At 43.1% G+C, this 22,020-nt stretch overlaps 1 protein-coding gene across 3 annotated transcripts in view; it reads left to right on the forward strand.

Annotated features, from left to right (window-relative positions):
- sbf2 (SET binding factor 2) overlaps positions 1-22,020 on the forward strand; it is a 269,232-nt gene that overhangs the window by 206,359 nt on the left and 40,853 nt on the right. For all 3 annotated transcript variants that reach the window (XM_061882963.1, XM_061882974.1, XM_061882982.1), the window contains one exon: positions 21,667-21,837. In XM_061882963.1, coding sequence (XP_061738947.1) covers positions 21,667-21,837 — 171 coding nt within the window. The remainder of the gene's footprint in view (positions 1-21,666; positions 21,838-22,020) is intronic.

Here is a 22,020-nt window from a genome sequence, read left to right on the forward strand (position 1 = left end):
TTGGCTCCAGAGGGCTGTGGGGAAATTTCACTTCGGACCGAGTCTACTTGCAATGGACTTGTACCGATGCCATATCAGCGAGGCCACGGAGGCAGATCTCAAAAGGGTCTACAACCTTACAATGGCTGGTATATGTGGAGGTTGCACAAAGTACCTGCAGGCCCCCGATGTTGTGTGGAATGGCCCTTTCAAAGCGCAGCTCTGTGACTTCTATGATAACTGGATGGTTGGTGATAAAGACAAGACCTACACCAAGTCAGGGAACCTGAGAGCCATTTCCCGCCGCCTCCTGGTCGACTGGGTCCTGAGAGCCTGGGATGCTCTGGATCGGGACTCTCTGATCAACTCATTCAAGGTAGGCTGGCTGGCTGTGTGTATGTGTGCGTGTGTTGCAAACAGTAGCCATAGCTGATTGTTGCTTTCTGGTATCGTACAAGATGTGTGGACTGACAGTGGCAGCTGGTTGGAGTGAGGACCAGTTCATTTACTGCCACAAGGAGGGACAGCCATGTCAGGCAGGCAGAGAGATGCTGTTGAGGGCTTGACAGCAGGGTGCTGCTGTGGTTCAAGAAGAGGAGAGTGATGAGAAACAGCAGTTCCTCAATGAACTTGTGATTCAAGAGGAGGATGATGAAGAGGGGGAGGAAGAGGAGAAGGAAGATGGGGAGGAAGAGGATGAGTGGGTTTGAGTTGCAATTGGGGTTGTGTTTGCTGCAGTATTATTGTTTTGATGGTTTTATAGAGTACTTGGTACCATAATTGTATTTTTCCTGTATGTTGCTTATTTAAAACTTGGAATACTGTAGCCTTTATTTTATTTAAGTGACACTATTATTGTTCTGTTTTGATGGTGGGTTTTATACTTGAGTACTTGGTACAATAATTGTATTTTTCCCGGTAGGATGCTTTATTTAAAAACTTTATTTATTTTCAGTATTGGTATTCTATTTGACAATTGTTGCACTACTGCAGTGGTTCTTAAGCCATGTCTGTATTAGCATCGCCAGTAAAATGTGCAGACGATTGGGACTTTCGCATCTTGTGACACTGGAGCAACTTAAATCCGCCAATTGGTAAGTGTTTGTTTGGCATTAAATGTGGGTGGAGGGAAAGGCTGGATGCAACTATAGCAACAAATGTATATACAGCTAGCCTAAATAGCATGTTAGCATCGATTAGCATCACGTGCTAATCGATGCACATTCTACGTAAATCAACATGAATCCGTCCCTGATCGTGTTGTTACACTCTCCGACAACACACCGACGAGGCATTATGTTTCCAAGGTATAGAAAACAGTTGAAAAAACGGAAAATAACAGAGGTGATTAGACTCGGTTTATAATGTGTTTGAGAAAATGGCGGTTGACTACCTATGTGACGTCACAACGTGACGTCATCCATCCATCCATCCATCATCTTCCGCTTATCCGAGGTCGGGTCGCGGGGGCAGCAGCCTAAGCAGGGAAGCCCAGACTTCCCTATCTCCAGCCACTTCGTCTAGCTCTTCCCGGGGGATCCCGAGGCGTTCCCAGGCCAGCCGGGAGACATAGTCTTTCCAACGTGTCCTGGGTCTTCCGTGGCCTCCTACCAGCTGGACGTGCCCTAAACACATCCCTAGGGAGGCGTTCGGGTGGCATCCTGACCAGATGCCCGAACCACCTCATCTGGCTCCTCTCGATGTGGAGGAGCAGCGGCTTTACGTTGAGCTCCTCCCGGATGGCAGAGCTTCTCACCCTATCTCTAAGGGAGAGCCCCGCAACCCGGCGGAGGAAACTCATTTCGGCCGCTTGTACCCGTGATCTTATCCTTTCGGTCATGACCCAAAGCTCATGACCATAGGTGAGGATGGGAACGTAGATCGACCGGTAAATTGAGAGCTTTGCCATCCGGCTCAGCTCCTTCTTCACCACAACGGATCGATACAACGTCCCCATTACTGAAGACGCCGCACCGATCCGCCTGTCGATCTCACGATCCACTCTTCCCCCACTCGTGAACAAGACTCCTAGGTACTTGAACTCCTCCACTTGGGGCAGGGTCTCCTCCCCAACCCGGAGATGGCACTCCACCCTTTTCCGGGCGAGAACCATGGACTCGGACTTGGAGGTGCTGATTCTCATTCCGGTCGCTTCACACTCGGCTGCGAACCGATCCAGTGAGAGCTGAAGATCCCGGCCAGATGAAGCCATCAGGACTACATCATCTGCAAAAAGCAGAGACCTAATCCCGTGGCCACCAAACCGGAACCCCTCAACGCCTTGACTGCGCCTAGAAATTCTGTCCATAAAAGTTATGAACAGAATCGGTGACAAAGGACAGCCTTGGCGGAGTCCAACCTTCACTGGAAACGTGTCCGACTTACTGCCAGCAATGCGGACCAAGCTCTGACACTGATCATACAGGGAGCGGACTGCCACAATAAGACATTCCGATACCCCATACTCTCTGAGCACTCCCCACAGGACTTCCCGAGGGACACGGTCGAATGCCTTCTCCAAGTCCACAAAGCACATGTACACTGGTTGGGCAAACTCCCATGCACCCTCAAGAACCCTGCCGAGAGTATAGAGCTGGTCCACAGTTCCACGACCAGGACGAAAACCACACTGTTCCTCCTGAATCCGAGGTTCGACTATCCGGCGAAGCCTCCTCTCCAGTACACCTGAATAAACCTTACCGGGAAGGCTGAGGAGTGTGATCCCACGATAGTTGGAACACACCCTCCGGTCCCCCTTCTTAAAGAGAGGGACCACCACCCCGGTCTGCCAATCCAGAGGTACCGCCCCCGATGTCCACGCGATGCTGCAGAGTCTTGTCAACCAAGACAGCCCCACAGCATCCAGAGCCTTAAAGAACTCCGGGCGGATCTCATCCACCCCCGGGGCCTTGCCGCCGAGGAGCTTTTTAACTACCTCAGCGACCTCAGCCCCAGAAATAGGAGAGTCCACTACAGATTCCCCAGGCACCGCTTCCTCAAAGAAAGACGTGTTGGTGGGATTGAGGAGGTCTTCGAAGTATTCCCTCCACCGATCCACAACATCCGCAGTCGAAGTCAGCAGAACACCATCCGCACCATACACGGTGTTGATAGTGCACTGCTTCCCCTTCCTGAGGCGCCGTATGGTGGTCCAGAATCGCTTCGAAGCCGTCCGGAAGTCGTTTTCCATGGCTTCCCCGAACTCTTCCCATGTCCGAGTTTTTGCCTCCGCGACCGCTAAAGCTGCACACCGCTTGGCCCGTCGGTACCCGTCCACTGCCTCCGGAGTCCTATGAGCCAAAAGAACCCGATAGGACTCCTTCTTCAGCTTGACGGCATCCCTCACTGCTGGTGTCCACCAACGGGTTCTGGGATTACCGCCACGACAGGCACCAACAACCTTGCGGCCACAGCTCCAATCAGCCGCCTCGACAATAGAGGTTCGGAACATGGTCCACTCGGACTCAATGTCCCGCACCTCCCTCGTGACATGTTCAAAGTTCTCCCGGAGGTGTGAATTGAAAGTCTCTCTGACAGGAGACTCTGCCAGACGTTCCCAGCAGACCCTCACAATGCGCTTGGGCCTGCCAGGTCTGTCCGGCATCCTCCCCCACCATCGCAGCCAACTCACCACCAGGTGGTGATCGGTAGAAAGCTCCGCCCCTCTCTTCACCCGAGTGTCCAAAACATAAGGCCGCAAATCCGATGACACAACTACAAAGTCGATCATGGAACTGCGGCCTAGGGTGTCCTGGTGCCAAGTGCACATATGGACACCCTTATGTTTGAACATGGTGTTTGTTATCGACAAACTGTGACGAGCACAAAAGTCCAATAACAAAACACCACTCGGGTTTAGATCCGGGCGACCATTCTTCCCAATCACGCCTCTCCAGGTTTCACTGTCGTTGCCAACATGAGCGTTGAAGTCTCCCAGTAGGACAAGGGAATCACCCGGAGGAGCACTTTCCAGTACTCCCTCGAGTGTACCCAAAAAGGGTGGGTATTCTGAACTGCTGTTTGGTGCGTAAGCACAAACAACAGTCAGGACCCGTCCCCCCACCCGAAGGCGAAGGGAAGCTACCCTCTCGTCCACTGGGTTGAACTCAAACGTACAGGCTTTGAGCCGGGGGGCAACCAGAATTGCCACCCCAGCCCGTCGCCTCTCACTGCCGGCAACGCCAGAGTGGAAGAGGGTCCAGTCCCTCTCGAGAGAACTGGTTCCAGAGCCCTTGCTGTGCGTCGAGGTGAGTCCGACTATATCCAGCCGGAACTTCTCTACCTCGCGCACTAGCTCAGGCTCCTTCCCCCCCAGTGAGGTGACGTTCCACGTCCCAAGAGCTAGCTTCTGTAGCCGGGGATCGGACCGCCAAGTGCCCTGCCTTCGGCTGCCGCCCAGCTCACAATGCACCCGACCTCTATGGCCCCTCCTATGAGTGGTGAGCCCATTGGAGGGATGACCCACGTTGCCTCTTCGGGCTGTGCCCGGCCGGGCCCCATGGGAACAGGCCCGACCACCAGGCGCTCGCCATCGTGCCCCAACTCCGGGCCTGGCTCCAGAGCGGGGCCCCGGTGACCCACGTCCGGGCGAGGGAAATCTGGGTTCATTTCGTTGTAATTCCATAGAAGTCTTTGAGCTGCTCTTTGTCTGATCACTCACCTAGGACCTGTTTGTCTTGGGAGACCCTACCAGGGGGCATGAAAACCCCCAGACAACATAGCTCCTAGGATCATTGGGACACGCAAACTCCTCTACCACGGTAAGGTAGCAGCTCAGAGAGCTCCGAGAGCAAATAATAGAAAGGCGTTTAATTCGCCAAAATTCACCCATTTAGTTTTCGGAAATCGGTTAAAACAATATATGGCCTTTTTTCTGCAACATCAAGGTATATATTGACGCTTACATAGGTCTGGTGATAATGTTCCCCTTTAATATTTGGTTACATGTCCCTTGGCAAATTTCACTGCAATAATGCGCTTTTGGTTTGCACAAAGTGGTGGTGACGAACCCCAATATGCAGAGATGACAGGCTTGGTACATGAAAACATTGTTTTAATGTTAAAATTTAAAAAAAGCAAGGAAAACAAGATCCAGAAACCAGGAAACGGCAAACAGGGACAGGAATCGGGATCCAGGGAATAGCTCACAGCATTAAAAAAACAGGCAGTCCACAGCGTACAGCAAACAATACTCCAGCACTGACTGGAGGGCAAGGCAGGTTTAAATAATGTCTCTGATCAGTGCTTGGGCAGCAGGTGAGCGGGCGAACACTAATCAGAGGCACGTAAAAAATAATAACTAACCATGGTAACTAAAACATACAAGGGTGCACAAAAAAACAGGAACTAATAGAGTCCAAAACTAACTTAACAAAACATGATCCAGGACATGGATCATGACATTGGTAGCCATCCACAAGCTTCTAGTTGAATTATTGACCACTCTTCTTGACAAAATCAGTGCAGTTCGGATGAATTTTTTTGTTTTCTGACATGGACTTGTTTCTACATCATTGTCCACATGTTTTCAATGGGGTTTGAGTCAGGACTTTGGAAAGGCCATTCTAAAACCTTAATTCTAACCTTATTTAGCCATTCCTGTACCACTTTTGATGTGTGGTTGGGGTCATTGTCCTGTTGGAACACCCAACTGTGCCCAAGGCCCAACCTCCGGGCTGATGATTTTAGGTTGTCCTGAAGAATTTGGAGGTAATCCTCCTTTTTCATTGTCCCATTTACTCTATGTAAAGCACCAGTTCCATTGGCAGGAAAACAGGCCCAGAGCACAATACTAATCCTGGGATTAAAGGCCTCACCTTTCCTCCTCCAAGCATATTGCTTGGTATAGTGTCCAAACAGCTAAATTTTTGTTTTATCTGATCACAGAACTTTCCACTAGAAGTTCTTATATTTGTCCATGTGATCAGCAGCAAACTTTAGACACGCTTTAAGGTGTCGCTTCTGAAACAAAGGCTTTTTTCTTGCATGGTAGCCTCTCAGTCCATGGCGATGCAAAACACGCTTGATTATGTTTTGCATCGCACAATATATTCAATTGTGTGATTGATTGATATAGTGCGCATGCGTCGATCTAGACGGCCGCTGCTGCAGTTCGCTCCGTCTTTGTCTTTTGTCTTTGTTCTTTGTTCGTTTTGTACTTTTGTATACTTTTACATTTAATCTACATTTACTTTTTATCAAGTCGTGCCCTTCTAAACATGCAGTTTAGAAGTGTTTTGTTCGTCCTACTGACGGTGGGGACGCTGCTGATGAGCTCAGACAGCAGTGGAGATGCTGGGAACGGTTGTTAGCAGCACCAGTTATTAGCATCCAGCTAACGGACCCAGCGCTAACTAACCAGATCCCGGAGGAGCTAAAAAGGACTTATGGAGGTGCTCGTGGCTGGGAAAGGGACACGCTCGAGACAGAAGAGGGCTGAAACGAGGAGGGAGCGAAGGAGATACAAACCATATATTCCTTCCGTCGTCATGGGTAACGTGCGCTCTTTGGCAAACAAAATGGATGAGTTGTTGGTGCTTGCCGGTAGTCAGAAAGAATATCGTGAGTGTATCCTAATGTGTTTAACTGAGACGTGGCTGCACGATGATGTTCCGGATAGTAACGTCTCTATAAACGGCTTTGAAATGGTGTGCGCTGACCGGGACCGAACCAACGGCAAGCGGAAAGGAGGGGGGCTTGCTTTGTGTATTAATAAGAAATATTGTCATCCCGGTCATATTACAATAAAAGAGCGCCACTGTGACCCGAATACTGAGATGTTAGCTGTAGGACTCAGACCATATTATTTGCCCAGGGAGATTCCGCATGTTATCATGATGGCAGTATACATCCCCCCCTCTGCTAACGCTGCAGCTGCCAGTGACATCATCCACAGCTCTAAAGCCAGACTACAAACCCAGAACCCGAAAGCTCTCATCCTCATCTCGGGGAATTTTAACCATGTTACTATGGACAAATCACTCCCCAACTTCACTCAATATGTCAGCTGCCACACCAGAGGAAATAAGATCCTGGACGTGCTGTACGCAAACATCAAGGATGCGTATAGCTCCAACACACTTCCAGAGCTGGGCCGGTCAGACCACAACCTTGTTTACCTCAACCCCTGTTATGTGCCTCTGGTCAAACAACAAGCCGTGGGTGACCAAAGACATCAAAGCCATACTGAATGAGAAGAAGAGGGCATTCAATACTGGTAACAGGGAGGAGGTGAAAAGAGTTCAGGTGCTGCTGAAGACCAAACTAAAGGAGGCCAAGGAGAACTACAGGAGGAAGCTGAAGGACAACAACATGAAGGCGGTTTGGAGAGGTATGCAGACCATCACCGGCCTCAAACCATCGGGGGGTGGACGGAGACAAAGAGAGGGCCAATGAGCTAAACCAGTTCTTTAACAGGTTTGACACAGTGGCTCCAACAATCTCCTGACCCCTTCCCCCCCAAAAAACATGCCAGCCGGCCCCCTGACAACTTCAGCGAACCAATCCACCCCTCCCCTCCTCACAGCCCCCCAACTCCAATGACTACCTCGCTCCACTTCACACCTCACCCTCAGAAGGATGACCCCGCCCACCCCCAACCACCTGAGACCCCCCAGTGTGTCTGTCTGCAGAACACGTGAATGCACTGCTAAATAGGTTACATAGCCCCAGGGTGCTCAAAGCCTGCGCCCCACAGCTGTGTCGTGTGCTCCAGCACATCTTCAACATGAGCCTTAATAATAATAATAATAATAATAATAATAATGGATTAGATTGATATCGCGCTTTTCTATTGTTAGATACTTAAAGCGCTCACGGAGAAGTGGGAACCCATCATTCATTCACACCTGGTGCTGGTAAGCTACATCTGTAGCCACAGCTGCCCTGGGGTAGACTGACTGAAGCGTGGCTGCCAGTTTGCGCCTACGGCCCCTCCGACCACCACCAATCATTCATTCATCATTCATTCACCAGTTTGAACGGCACCGGGGGCAAGGGTGAAGTGTCCTGCCCAAGGACACAACGGCAACGATTTGGATGTCAATAGGTGGGAAGCAAACCTGCAACCCTCAGGTTTTTGGCACGGCCGCTCTACCCACTACGCCATGCCGCCCCTTAGACTGCAGAAAGTCCCCTCACTGTGGAAAACCTCATTCGTGGTCCCCATCCCCAAGTGCACGCGACCCAGCACGTCCAAGGACTACAGGCCAGTGGCTCTAACCTCCCATATCATGAAGACCATGGAGAGGTTGGTCCTGGAACAACTCCGCCCTACAGTCAAGGCCCACCTGGACTCACTCCAATTCGCCTACCAGCCGACTAGGAATGGAGGACGCAGTCATCTACCTGCTGAACCGAGCCCACGCCCACCTCGACAAGCCCGCGAGCAGTGTGAGGGTCATGTTTTTTTACTTCTCCAGTGCTTTCGATACCATACGGCCTGGGCTACTCGGTGTGAAGTTAGAGAATATGCAGGTGGAGGCCCCCTTGGTGTCCTGGGTTGTAGATTACCTGACTGACAGACCACAGTATGTGCGACTGCAGGACTGTGTGTCTGACAGGCTGGTCAGCAACACTGGGGCCCCGCAGGGCACAGTCCATTTACACCACCGATTTCCACTATCAATCAGAGTTCTGCCACCTTAAGAAGTTTTATGATGACTCTGCGATAGTGGGGTGTATTGAGGATGGTGATGATGAGGAATACAGGATACTGGTGGAGGACTTTGTCACATGGTGTGGAAAGAACCACCTCCAGCTCATTGTGACGAAGACCAAGGAGCTGGTTGTGGACCTGGGAAGGAGGAGGAGTACTTTAGCGACCCCTTTTTCCATCAAGGGGGTGGATGTGGACATGGTTGAGGACTATATATACCTCGGTGTGCACATCGACAACAAGCTAAATGGGTCAAAACACGCTGAGACCCTCTACAAGAAGGGACAGAGACCTAGCCTCAGGAGGCTAGGATCCTTCAACGTCTGTACAAAGATGTTGAAGATGTTCTACGAGTCGGTGGTGGCGGTCGCCTTCTTGTACGCCATGGCTTGCTGGGGCAGCGGGCTAATAGTGAGGGACACAAACAGACTGGACAAGCTGGTAGAGAAGGCCAGTAACGTGGTGGGAGTGGAGCTGGACTCTCTGGCGGTGGTGTCAGAGAGGAGAAGTCTAGCAAAACTCCTAGCCATTATGGAAAACACTTCCCACCCACTACACTCGGACCTTGCACGTTCAGTGGAAGGCTCAGACTCCCAAAATGTAACACGGAACGACACAGGAGGTCCTCCATACCGACAGCCATCAGACTGTATAATGCATATGTTCTTCTTGACTGCACTTAAATGTAGAATATATGTAGAATATATTTATATTATTCACATACTATATATGACATATATTATATTTTATTTATTATTATTATTGTCTATTGTGAGCGAACTGTGGTGCTAAATTTCCCCCAGGGATCAATAAAGTACTTTCTGTTCTATTTTATTTTATTCTATTGTGGACACTGACACCTGTGTTCCAGCAGCTTCGAATTCATTGCAGACCTGCTTTTTGGTTGTTCTCGGTTGACTCTTAATAATCCTGACCAATTTTCTCTCAGCAGCAGGTGATAGCTTGCGTTTTCTTCCTGATCGGGGCAGTGACTAAACTGTGGTATGCACTTGATACTTAAGAACAATTGTCTGCACAGTTGTTCTTTGGACCTCAAGCTGCTTTGAAATGGCTCCATGTGACTTTCCTGAGTTGTTCAAGTCAATGATTAGTTTTTTCAGATCTGCGATGAATTCCTTTGACTTTCCCATTGTCGCGTTTGTAATTGAGTCTAATGACTGCATCACATGAGCCCTATTTAAATGGGCTTAGAGAAGTCAACAGGTGTCATCAATCATAATCACTCACATGAAGTTAAGAAGCAATGGCATGAAGCTAATTTGATTTGATTTAAACTTTTCTATATCACCCAAAATGGGTAATGTCTGTTGCTGTATGTATACTTTTGACCAAGCAGACTTGTTCACATTTTCAGTAGACCCATAATAAATTCATAAAAAGAACCAAACTTCATGAATGTTTTTTGTGACAAACAAGTATGTGCTCCAATCACTCTATCACAAAAAAAGTATTGTAGAAATTATTGGAAACTCAAGACAGCCATGACATTATGTCCTTCACAAGTGTATGTAATCCTTTGACCACGACTGTATACATACGTTAGGTCACGAAAAAAGAACTGACCCTCTTGTCACACCTTGGACCAGCAAGCCTGTTTCGTCCCTGAAGAGCAGGGAAACCTGCGAAACAGGCTTGTAGGGATGAAATAGCCTCCTTGTCTTTTCCTGACCTTACGTATATTCTGCTCTACCCTGTTATTGAGCACTGTATAACGGATAAACCACGGTATGTGTGTGTGTGCATGCGTGCGTGTGTATATATGTGTATATACAAACCTCGTTTCCATATGAGTTGGGAAATTGTGTTTCATGTAAATATAAACAGGATACAATGATTTGCAAATCCTTTTCAACCCATATTCAATTGAATGCAATACAAAGACAAGATGTTTGATGTTCAAACTCATGAACTTTGTTGTTTTTTTTCGCAAATAATGATTAACTTAGAATTTCATGGTTGCAACACGTGCCAAAGTAGTTGGGAAAGGGCATGTTCACCACTGTGTTACATCAACTTTTCTTTTAACAACACTCCATAAACGTTTGGGAACTGAGGAAACTAATTGTTGAATCACTGAAAGTGGAATTTTTTCCCATTCTTCTTTTATGTAGAGCTTCAGTTGTTCAACAGTCCGGGGTCTCTGCTGTCGTATTTTACACTTCATAATGCGCCACACATTTTTGATGGGAGACAGGACTGGACTGCAGGCGGGCCAGGAAAGTAGCCGTACTCTTTTTATTTTTTTTTACGAAGCCACGCTGTTGTAACACGCGCTGAATGTGGCTTGGCATTGTCTTGCTGAAATAAGCAGGGGAGTCTATGAAAAAGATGGCCCTATGATGGCAGCATATGTTGTTCCAAAACCTGTATGAACTTTTCAGCATTGATGGTGCCTTCACAGATCTGCAAGTTACCCATGCCTTGGGCACTAATGTACCCCCATACCATCACAGATGCTGGCTTTTGAACTTTGCGTCGATAACAGTCTGGATGGTTCGCTTCCCCTTTGGTCCGGATGACACGATGTCGAATATTTCTAAAAACAATTTGAAATGTGGACTCGTCAGACCACAGAACACGTTTTCACTTTGCATCAGTCCATCTGATCTCGGGCCCAGAGAAGCCGGTGGGGTTTCTGGATGTTGTTGATAAATGGCTTTCGCTTTGCATAGTAGAGTTTTAACTTGTACTTACAGATGTAGCGACAAACTGTATTTAGTGACAGTGGTTTTCTGAAGTGTTCCTGAACCCATGTGGTGATATCCTTTAGAGATTGATGTCGTTTTTGATACAGTGCCGTCTGAGAGATTGAAGGTCACGGTCATTCAATGTTGGTTTCCGGCCATGGCGTTTACGTGGAGTGATTTCTCTAGATTCTCTGACCCTTTTGATGATATTATGGACCCTAGATGTTGAAATCCCTAAACTTCTTGCAATAGCACTTTGAGAAACGTTGTTCTTTAACTGTTTGACTAATTGCTCACGCAGTTGTGGACAAAGGGGTGTATCCTACCCCATCCTTTCTTGTGAAAGATTGAGCATTTTTTGCGAAGCTGTTTTTATACCCAATCATGGCACCCACCTGTTCCCAATTAGCCTGCACACCTGTGGGATGTTCCAAATAAGTGTTTGATGAGCATTCCTCAACTTTATCAGTATTTTTTGCCAACTTTCCCAACTTCTTTGTCACGCGTTGCTGGCATCAAATTCTAAAGTTAATAATTATTTGCAAAAAAAAATGTTTATCAGTTGGAACATTAAATATGTTGTTTTTGTAGCATATTCAACTGAATATGGGTTGAAAATGATTTGCAAATCATTGTATTCCGTTTATATTTACATCTAACACAATTTCCCAACTCATATGGAAACAGGGTTTGTATATATATATATATGTGTGTATGTGTGTGCTTGTGCGTGTATAGATATACAGTGTATATATATATATACACACACACATATAATCACCTAAGAAATTTGCAAATTTGAGTAAATATACGTACTGGTCTGGAAATTCTGACTTATATGAACACGTTATAATTGACCTATAGATATACATAAAGTAATAGTTTATTGGTGATAGTCAATGAATGTTATGTATTTATATTGTAGACTCTGGCATAATCTGTTACTATTGTAGAGTTATTGTTGACTTCCATTGCATCGAGTCTGTATGAGTTGTGTTTTTAATTACTTGTAGTCGAGATTGTCACCGTTGCTTGATGTCAAGTACTTAAGGTTCTTGTGGCTCTCTGTTTAATTTGATGTAGATTTTACAGCTCCTGAGTCTTCCCCTACTTTCTCAACTTGCGTGCCTTTTCAGCTGTCAGTTTTGTCTTTTGTCAGATGCGCAATGAAATAGGATCAAAGTGAGATTCATTCACTTTTACTAAAAAAGAAAGCAAAATTGTTTTGCAATTCATAAAAAAAATATTGTACCATACTTTAAAATTAGTTAAGATTGTGCTTAATATTGAGTGGTATTAATGCAAAGCCTGTCGATGTCAAAGTGGTAAACTAACTCGGGGCTTTGTTTGCCAAATTCACACGCTAACTACAATATGTACACACTGTTTGTTGCTGTAGGGACAGATACAACTGTCCACATTGGCATTGTGGCAGTACCAGTGTTTTACCCTGATAAGTTGGACAAGAACCTGGGTTGTACCTGGGCATCACATGACTCAGTGTTCACATGATGCAGGCTGATGTAACACTTAAACGAAGAAAAAAAAAAGTAAATCGAAAGTACAGTAAATGATGTCATAGCTCCCTGCTGCTTTATAGGACTTCTGAGCATGTGCGGTTTTATAAGAATATCTATTACTGAACATTAGCCACAGTGGAGTTATTTCTTGCTGTTTAAGTCTGTAAAATAGAAATGATTCCTTGTCGAGCAATGAAGGCTTATAAAAAAGTCAATATAACAGTATATAGCAATGTATTTCTTACATGTTTCATTTGGAACAAGCAACATGCTGTGTGAGTTTTTCCACCAGCGGGTAAAAAGTTAAAGTGAGGTCAGGTTGGAATTTGCCAAAAAGATTCTGTAATCACTGGTGCAGTGGTATAAAGGTCATTCAGTGAAACCACAACAAAAACAAATATTTGTAATGGGGCATTAATCTAATCAACATCATCTGATAATCATAAATCCCTCTAAACATTTGGCATGTTTTTTGGCACATTCGTGGTCGACTTACGCACCCACCAAATGTAGAAGCAATGTGTAAAAATATACTTTCTGGGTCATTCTCCATTGCTTTAGTACTTGGATGTCTGCAGGTTTTTTTTAAGGTCCATACACAGCATTTTTAATCGGATTAAGATATGAACTTTGATCATTGTAACTTCTTGATTATTTTGTTTCTCTGACATTGTGTTGCATTTTGTGTGGTTTTGAAAATAATTGTCCTGTTGCATGACCCAATTATTCCAAGCTTTAGATGCTGGAGAAATGTCATTTGAATACTTTGGTATGCCCATGGTTTACTTAAAGATGTCTAGGTATTGTTACTGCAAAATATGAACGGATTTCTTTTAGTTTGCCAAATACAATGATGGACTGTATAGCTAAAAATGCATGTTGGTCCTGTCAGTTAGCATTTTAGATTAATTCAAGGAATGAAGGAACAGCACACATGAGACGCACTAGATGGAAGGAAACTTATGTCTGGAACGATGTCCTAGATTTAGCTACCTGAGTACCACAAGAATGATGTTATGTACGTAAACATTTTGTAGAGTATGATATAGATAAGGTTATAAATTGCAAAGGCATGAATTATAAATCTAATATAATGTATAGCAAAATAGTATAGATTGTGGTCAATGACCAAACCAAACCAAATAAAAGCCCAGTTTAGCACAATTGGGACATGTGTGCAAGTTACAGTAAGTGTTCTTCCTGCAGGGATGGGGATTCCTTTTATTTCTCACATATTTATGAAGTTTTGCAAGACTTCTGAATCTTTATACATTTTTCGGGAAATCTTACCCATTTTTTATATGAGTTTGCCTTATGTTAAATCTACTAAACATTGCTAAAAAGAAGCATGTTAAAATATCTGATGTACAGGTTTCCCAAATCTTATTTGACTATTATTGAATGTTCGCAATGCCATTGAGTTGATTGAAATATTGTAGATTATTAGTTCTTGATTTGTATCAACCGAACGTCCTAATATTGATATATGTATATGTATATTTATATATGTATATTAGAGCTGTCAAAATTAACGCACTAATGCAGATAAATACATCATCATTATTAATCTCATTAAAAATGTTTCACTATTAAGCCATCTGCAGAACAGAATGACTCAAAATCCCTGAAACGTCTTTGGCAACGTTTTTGGGCAATTGGTCACACATGCAGAAATGGAAAAGTTGTTGCGGTAGTGAAAGGCTGCAGAACCCAACAAGTCAATATGTAAAACATTTGGCTATGTTGTTGGGAAATTTGAGTACTAAAAAAAACATGACAAAGCAGTTTAATGACAGAAATATTATGTTCTCTCTGCAGAAAGGACTTTATTTTCACCAAAACACTTGCATCTTAAAGTACGACATTAACAACATAAAATGAATTACAAGCCCACATTAATGTGAATATATGTTTGTTTGGGTTTACTAAATACATTAAGTGCATATATATTCCCTTCTTTATTGAGTCTCTTTCCTCATGCAAAATTAAACAGTTGATGTAGATTAAAATACATTATATTTTTGATTGAGTTTGTTTTAAATGATATGCAAATGATGATGCACAGTAGGAAATATTTCCATTCATCATTGTTTGTGGTCAGTATTACTGTTTGGAACTCACATACCAAATTATTTATTAGGAAAGGTCCCCCTGTTTTTACGCTGTTGGGAGCACTTTTCCCTTCCCTCTATATTATTCAGGGCAGAGAACATAAGATCTTCCCTTATACCACAGCCTACTGCTCCCACAAAATCCTTGCTCACCAAAGACAGTGTGTGTTTAGTTTGTTTCTGTATGCTGAAGCTGAACAGCTGATGTTTTTGACCCACATTCTCTGTTCATTCCTCAAACACTTCAGCTTTCATTTGTCACCCGAGTCCTCTTTTAGAATGCATGTTGCAAATGTATTTACGATAGAAGTAAAGGTGAAATTGATTTGCAAAGTATTCATAAATCTGGATTTTGCATGCATGGAACTAAATGTCTGTTGGTGGTAAAGGTTATCTTAGTTTCATGCAAGCTTTTGCATGCAAGCCTTTGTTAAATTTGGTGATTTATATTTTGTTGAGTTGCTAAGGAGCTGTTCGTCTGGCATTTGATATTTAAAAATGTGTGCTCTTATCAAGAGATGAGTGGGTGTCAATGATATCTTAGCAAGTCAGTATTTTGTATATAATGTACGTATGTTAACGTGCCACCACAGTAAATGTATAAGAAAAAATGAAAAGCCCCAAGCAAATTTGATGACTTTCCCAGCTGAAACATTGTGCAGTCAATTCAGCCAGTTGTCCACTTCATGCAGAAAGTGACTCATTTAAAAATGAATAAGTACAATGATTATCTGAATTATTATTTTAAAAATGTCCACTTTTGTTTATCTAATCTATGTTTACCTTATTTTGGAACATTTACATTTCTACATCATGTTTTTACACAGTTGTGTCCTATCAGGATGGTTTTGTTTAGGTTTCTGACATTCTAACTCCAGGACAAAATACCTTTTAAGGGGAAGTGCACTTTTTTTTACATGTTGCTTATCATTCACTATCATTATGAAAGATATGATGATCAACTTTGTTGTTGTATTTTTTTGCATTCTAAATATAAATAAATGCGATCAAAAGTCATCTTACAATGCAGTCTATTGGAGTTGCTCAATTCTACCCGTAAAGCCCTTTAAAAAAAACATCCAAACACCTCAATTAGGGGTTTTATATACATAATATAAGTGTACATGTTATGTAGTAAAGGGCACATTCATAATAACATTTAATGTTTTTTAGGATATTAACGGGCACATTTATAAAATTTCATATTTACTTATTTTGAACATTTTAAGCATACACTGCCCTAGACCTGGCTTGGGACCTGCAGTCTCAGACCCCTGTCTTATTTTCAGTCGTTTTCATTAAGTTCAAATCATATGCTTAGAAATTTAAGTCACGAAATGTAAATGGAATATAGTTTGCGCTTTGAGAATTTTTTGTATTGGATTTTGTGGGTGGAATAGAGGCCCTCCCATTAGCTCCGCTGTTAGCGGATGTTTATTTATTTTTATTAATTTTTTAATGCATTTTTTAAATCCATACCTCATGTCTTTCATAATGTTCGTACACCAGAAGGAATTATTCACCCTTGCAGAGCAAGGTTTGCCCCACTTTGACTCGGCCCATGCTCCACCTTCTTGTCAGACCTTCTTGCAGGGTTGCACTGCTGGACACGACTCCCAATAGTCTGTAGTGTTGCTCTAATCCCGTTCAATCAGGGGGCCCACCTTGGCCAACTGTTTCACTGTGGTCACGATGCCCCACAAACCACTGGCCAACATGGGATCAGGCAATGAGTATGCAGCGAACAAATTTGTCTTCCTCCTTGCAGTTCTCCACTTCAGGCAGAGGGCACGATAATCATATTCCAAATCTTGCTAGCACTGATTAGGGGTTTGAAGGTTGGAGTGCAGCTGCATCTCAATCTCCGATTGGTAGTTGGTTGGGAAAAAGGCTTCAAGGAAGGATTTGTTAAATGTAGACCAGCTGGTTATCTTGCTGCAGGCTGCCAACCACCAACTCTTTACAGGGCCTTTTAGAACCGCATTTAGTGTTCCCGCCAGCTCAGCGTAAACTCAGACGTCAGAGTGCCAAAAAATGTTCACACTCTTCAATAAAGTCTGTGGCGTAGGAGAAGCTTCTGGACTCTCCAAACTGGGGAAATTGGAGGTGGGAAGCTCTTAGCCTTTAGCCACACAAACACAGCCGGTGTTTCCTTGTTTAAAATTCCCGAAGGTGAAGCTTTACTATGGAACAGAGCAGTCAAGCGAACATGGATCCCGACCACATGTCAACCGTCAGTTTTTTTTTGTTTTTGTTTTTTTCTAGTCCTTCACTCTAAATTTCCTCATCCAAAAATCTTTCATCCTTGCTCAAATTAATAGGGGAATTGTCGCTTTCTCGGTCCGAATAGCTCTAGCTGCTGTTGGCTTTGTTTGTAAACAATGTGAGGATGTGAGGAGCCCTACAACCCGTGACGTCACGCGCACATCGTCTGCTACTTCCGGTAAAGGCAAGGCTTTTTTATTAGCGACCAAAAGTTGCGAACTTTATCGTCGATGTACTCTACTAAATCCTTTCGGCAAAAATATGGCAAAATCGCGAAATGATCAAGTATGACACATAGAATGGACATGCTATCACCGTTTGAATAAGAAAATCTCATTTCAGTAGGCTTTTAACTGTAAACAACAAAATAAATTTAGCTGATACCAATTATATACTAAGCCCCGCTTTCTTGTACAAGCCACCACTCTGTGACGAACACACTAACGTTCTCCGAGTGTCGCTGCCAAAACGGAATTAAGGAGTCATGGATATTGTAGGACCTGATATTCACCTGGGAACGTATTAAACAACTAATAAAAGACATATGACCACTTGTATTGGATGTGCGGTACCGTAAGTACGCTGTGGCTTCCAACCTTACGTGCATGTCATGTACATGACTTTGGGGAGATACATTTATTGTATAAACTTTGCGGGGTGAACTGTGCATCGGGTTGTAGGTTTGCGTGTCTTGTGCAGGTGTTGTCATTGTATTTGCGGGTTACATGGATGAGAGGGGAAAGTTATTTATGAATGCGTGATTAATTTGTGTTAAATATTATATATTTTTTGTTTATTTATTGTTTAGGTATCAATTATTGTTTAATACTTTCTTAGCTGAATATCCGGTCCTACCCGTGACTCCTCAACACCCTGAAAACTTGGGTGTGTTTGTTACAACATAACAGGCTCGGTACATGCCTCCACTAACGTTCAGCCGCTTCAGTGACACCATGTATCATCTCTCATTCTTTGCGATACACATTTGACGTGTGTGATCATGTCCAGTTGATGCTTGAAGAACCTTGATGAACCTCGGGATCATGACCCCTAAAGTTGTAAACATTTCTTTAGATCCTGATAGCCCTTTTGCTTTTGACTTACACATTGCAGTTTCTCCTTTTCTGCTTTTTTTTGGTGGGTGTTGGCCTCCTTTGTCAACATTCCACCTTTAAATTAGTCAAGTCACTCAGCCATACTGATCAGATAGTAGTATACTCCCCCTTTCTCCTTCAACTTTACTTCCTTATTTTTATTCTCCTCCCTCTTCCATTATTTTTCCCCTGAACTGTCCGATTAGTGTCTTGTGAGTGTCTCACAGTATTACGAACCGATGACCTGGGTCAAAATGACCTGCACATATCTCGGGATTTCGAAAAAAACACACCCAGGCTGAGTATAGACAGAATAGACACAATACCAACACTCCCCACACATAAAAATACACTCACACATCTGCTTTTAGACCCTCTGCATGTAGTACAGGAAGTTGTTCCATAGCTTCTGAAGGACTATCCAGCTCTTTGTAGTGGCGTCTGTTTATGTCAGTTCCATTCATATATTCAATGTCAATGTCTAAAAATATGTGTTTTGTAACTTAAAGGGGACCAATTATGCAAAACTAAGTTTTTTTACCTACTAGTACCTGTTTTTGTATATTTATGATCTGCGTAAGTCCCGAAAATGTTTAATCAAATCATAGAGGTATTGCAGACATATTTAAAAAAACAATCTTGCCTTCCTTCATACTTTCTCCCAATGAGCCGTATGGAATTTGCCCAATTTGTGACGTTTTCCCGCTTGTGATGTCAGCGGATATTTCTATATACTGTATGATAGAGATTTACCTGAGAAACTTTGCGCGAGTCTGCATTTGCAGTCCGACTCTGTAGTCAATAAGCTTATTTTTCTCTATCCTCTTGTTGTGGGGTAGACTGGCTCCTACCATGCACATGCATCCTTAGTTGTTGCCATTTCTAATACAAGTGGTGTATAGTTCTAACTATCAATCTGTCAGCAATGCTTTAAATGTAATATATATATATATATATATATATATATATATATATATATATATATATATATATATATATATATATATATATATATATATATATTCTCCCCTCTTGCACATATCCCCAGACTTCAGTGACATGCGGTGAACTAAACACTAGGTGAGGCATAGATAATTTTGGAGTTGTTTTTCTTCTTTTTTTTCACTTACATTCATATCATTGTTGATTTAGGTTGCACATTAGAGCAGTGTTTTTCAACCACTCGACGTCCATTGCATCCGGTCCCCCCTAAAGGGGGGGAGGGGGTGGTCCACCCTTATCTGCGGTCCTCTCCGAGGTTTCTCATAGTCATTCACAGTGACATCCCACTGGGTTGGGAGTTTTTCCTTGCCCTTATGTGGGATCTGAACCGACGATGTCGTTGTGGCTTGTGCAGCCTTTTGAGACACATGTGATTTAGGGCTATATAAATAAACATTGAGTTATTGATTGATTAATTGCTATGTCGGTTTCACTTCTGTTTCACCATCGTGTCTGTTTTACTTCCGTTTCACTGACATAGGAAATAAACCTTTTTGCGATATATCGCAAAAAGTATTGCAAGATCTCGCAAAAAGTATTGCGAGATCTCGCAAAACATCCATTTTAGAAATGGTGTAATCCTGTTATGTGGATTATGGAAAAAGACAAAAAAACACTCCCATTATCAATTGAGTCCTGTTTAATATAAATCACTTGTTTCATACAGTATACACTGTAGTAAATGCACCTTTTCCATATCTCCCATCAGTTTACAAAATGTAGAAGGAAAACTACATTAAAAAAGGCTGAAGCAGGAACACAATGTTTTAGGGTCTTTGTTTAGCTAGGGGGAAAGTACGACCAATTTGTGTTACATAGAGTTGTACATTTCTGTGTATCACATTGCATCAGCATAAGAAATTGTTCTGTCCATCCCTTTTTCTCGGAAAGTAATTTCTCTGTTGCTTATGTAACAGAAGAAATGCATAATACATAGGTTGTTGGAGTGGCTTCAGGCCCATCATACGGAGAATGAAGCTGATTTTACTCTGCGTGTTGTAAATCATTGAAAAAAATTCTACTGGCGCCCCAGGTCCAAATCCGGCCTGGAAATGACACCAGATCAGCCAGCAAGTTCAGTTCAAAATGTTTGGAAGAGTTTGCAGCAGATTCCTAAAAAGTTAGAGTAATGTCATTTGGAGGATCTTTGACTGTCTTTTTGGCAATAGGTCCTTAAAAACAGCTAAGCGCTCCTGTTGTATACTGTAGATAGGGTTATTTTTAGTAATTCTGACAAAATTAATAGACAAAAATCAAATGTCCACTGTAAAGTTAAAGTTAAAGTACCAATGATTGTCACACACACACTAGGTGTGGCGAAATTATTCTCTGCATTTGACCCATCACCCTTGATCACCCCCTGAGAGGTGAGGGGAGCAGTGTAGAGGATGCTGGTTCTCAGTAATATACAAAGTAAGGATTATAGTGAAGGGAGAAGCCGGCTCCCAGTTTTTAGCTTAATGAAGATGTAGCCCCTAGAACAATGCAGTTGAATAGCCATGTTGTAAACACTGTATAACAACTAATTAGGAAATAATCGATGAAGTGAACATGAAAATCTCAGCATGGGGTCTAAGTCTGGGGTAACAGAAGTCAGAGTTTAATCTTCCCTGGTATTTACATGCTGATGACATTGACATGGTTAACGTTTTGTCTCACAATAGTATATTTTGAGGGGGTTTTCTACATTACATTGTAGTGTTCCACCCTGTCAGCCAGATTTAATACCTGAAGCCGAGTATCACACATTCCCTTCCCAGTTTGTTTGTGCGTTCAGCAGGTGCTTTAGTCTTCAGGCCACACTTGTTAAAGACATTAGCACTGTTTCGGAATACCCCAGAGTTTGAAAGACCACTTACACATCCTTATATTTCCACAGGTTACAATTCAGGGATTGATTTCACTTTAAAGTCATGGCGGATTTGATTCCCGTTTTTCCATTTCTTTTAGGCATGAACAGCTGTCAGTGTCATCACAGATAAAGTAAATTAGATACTGTATGTGGATGCACGCGATAACACTAATCATTATCCATCTTTTTTATACATAATTAAATAGAAATAGTCAGTTTTTTGTGTAATTGGTTCGGACAAAAACATTATCTGGTTCTTGGGAATGAATAGCTGTACTGCATGTATTTTTATACTGTGTCTGGATTAGTTAGGTTACCCTAAACATACTGTACATATTCTTAATCACAAAAATAACTGATTTAAATGTTTATTGTCAGTAATAACGTCATTTGAATCCTTTAGTTGCTGTAATGTTAAAAGTAACCAATCAAAGAATGTGCGTAACGTGTCGTTAATTTAGGTATATATTTTCTTGCAGAAACTGGTTGCTGGGGTGAACCAATTTGCTTACACCTGTATTCAAGACCACCCCATTTGGACCAACCAGCAGTTTTGGGAGGCCACATTCTACAGCGAGGTCCAAAACCAGATCCGAGCCCTCTATCTGAACACCCCTGGGGAAAAGTGGGGCATTGCTGCCAGAATGAAGGTAACAAATATTTTGCTTTTTTGCATAAGACACTCTCAAATCTGATTTATTTTTCCACCAATGACTTGGAAGCGCTACTGTTTTCTTTTATCGCCAGCGACAACGTTCAACAACTATAATATCAAAGATCCAAACTTTTATGTGTACATCACCTATTACTACTATTACTACTACCGCAGGAGA

Source organism: Nerophis ophidion, linkage group LG02, assembly GCF_033978795.1.
Source record: "Nerophis ophidion isolate RoL-2023_Sa linkage group LG02, RoL_Noph_v1.0, whole genome shotgun sequence".
Lineage (NCBI taxonomy): Eukaryota > Metazoa > Chordata > Actinopteri > Syngnathiformes > Syngnathidae > Nerophis > Nerophis ophidion.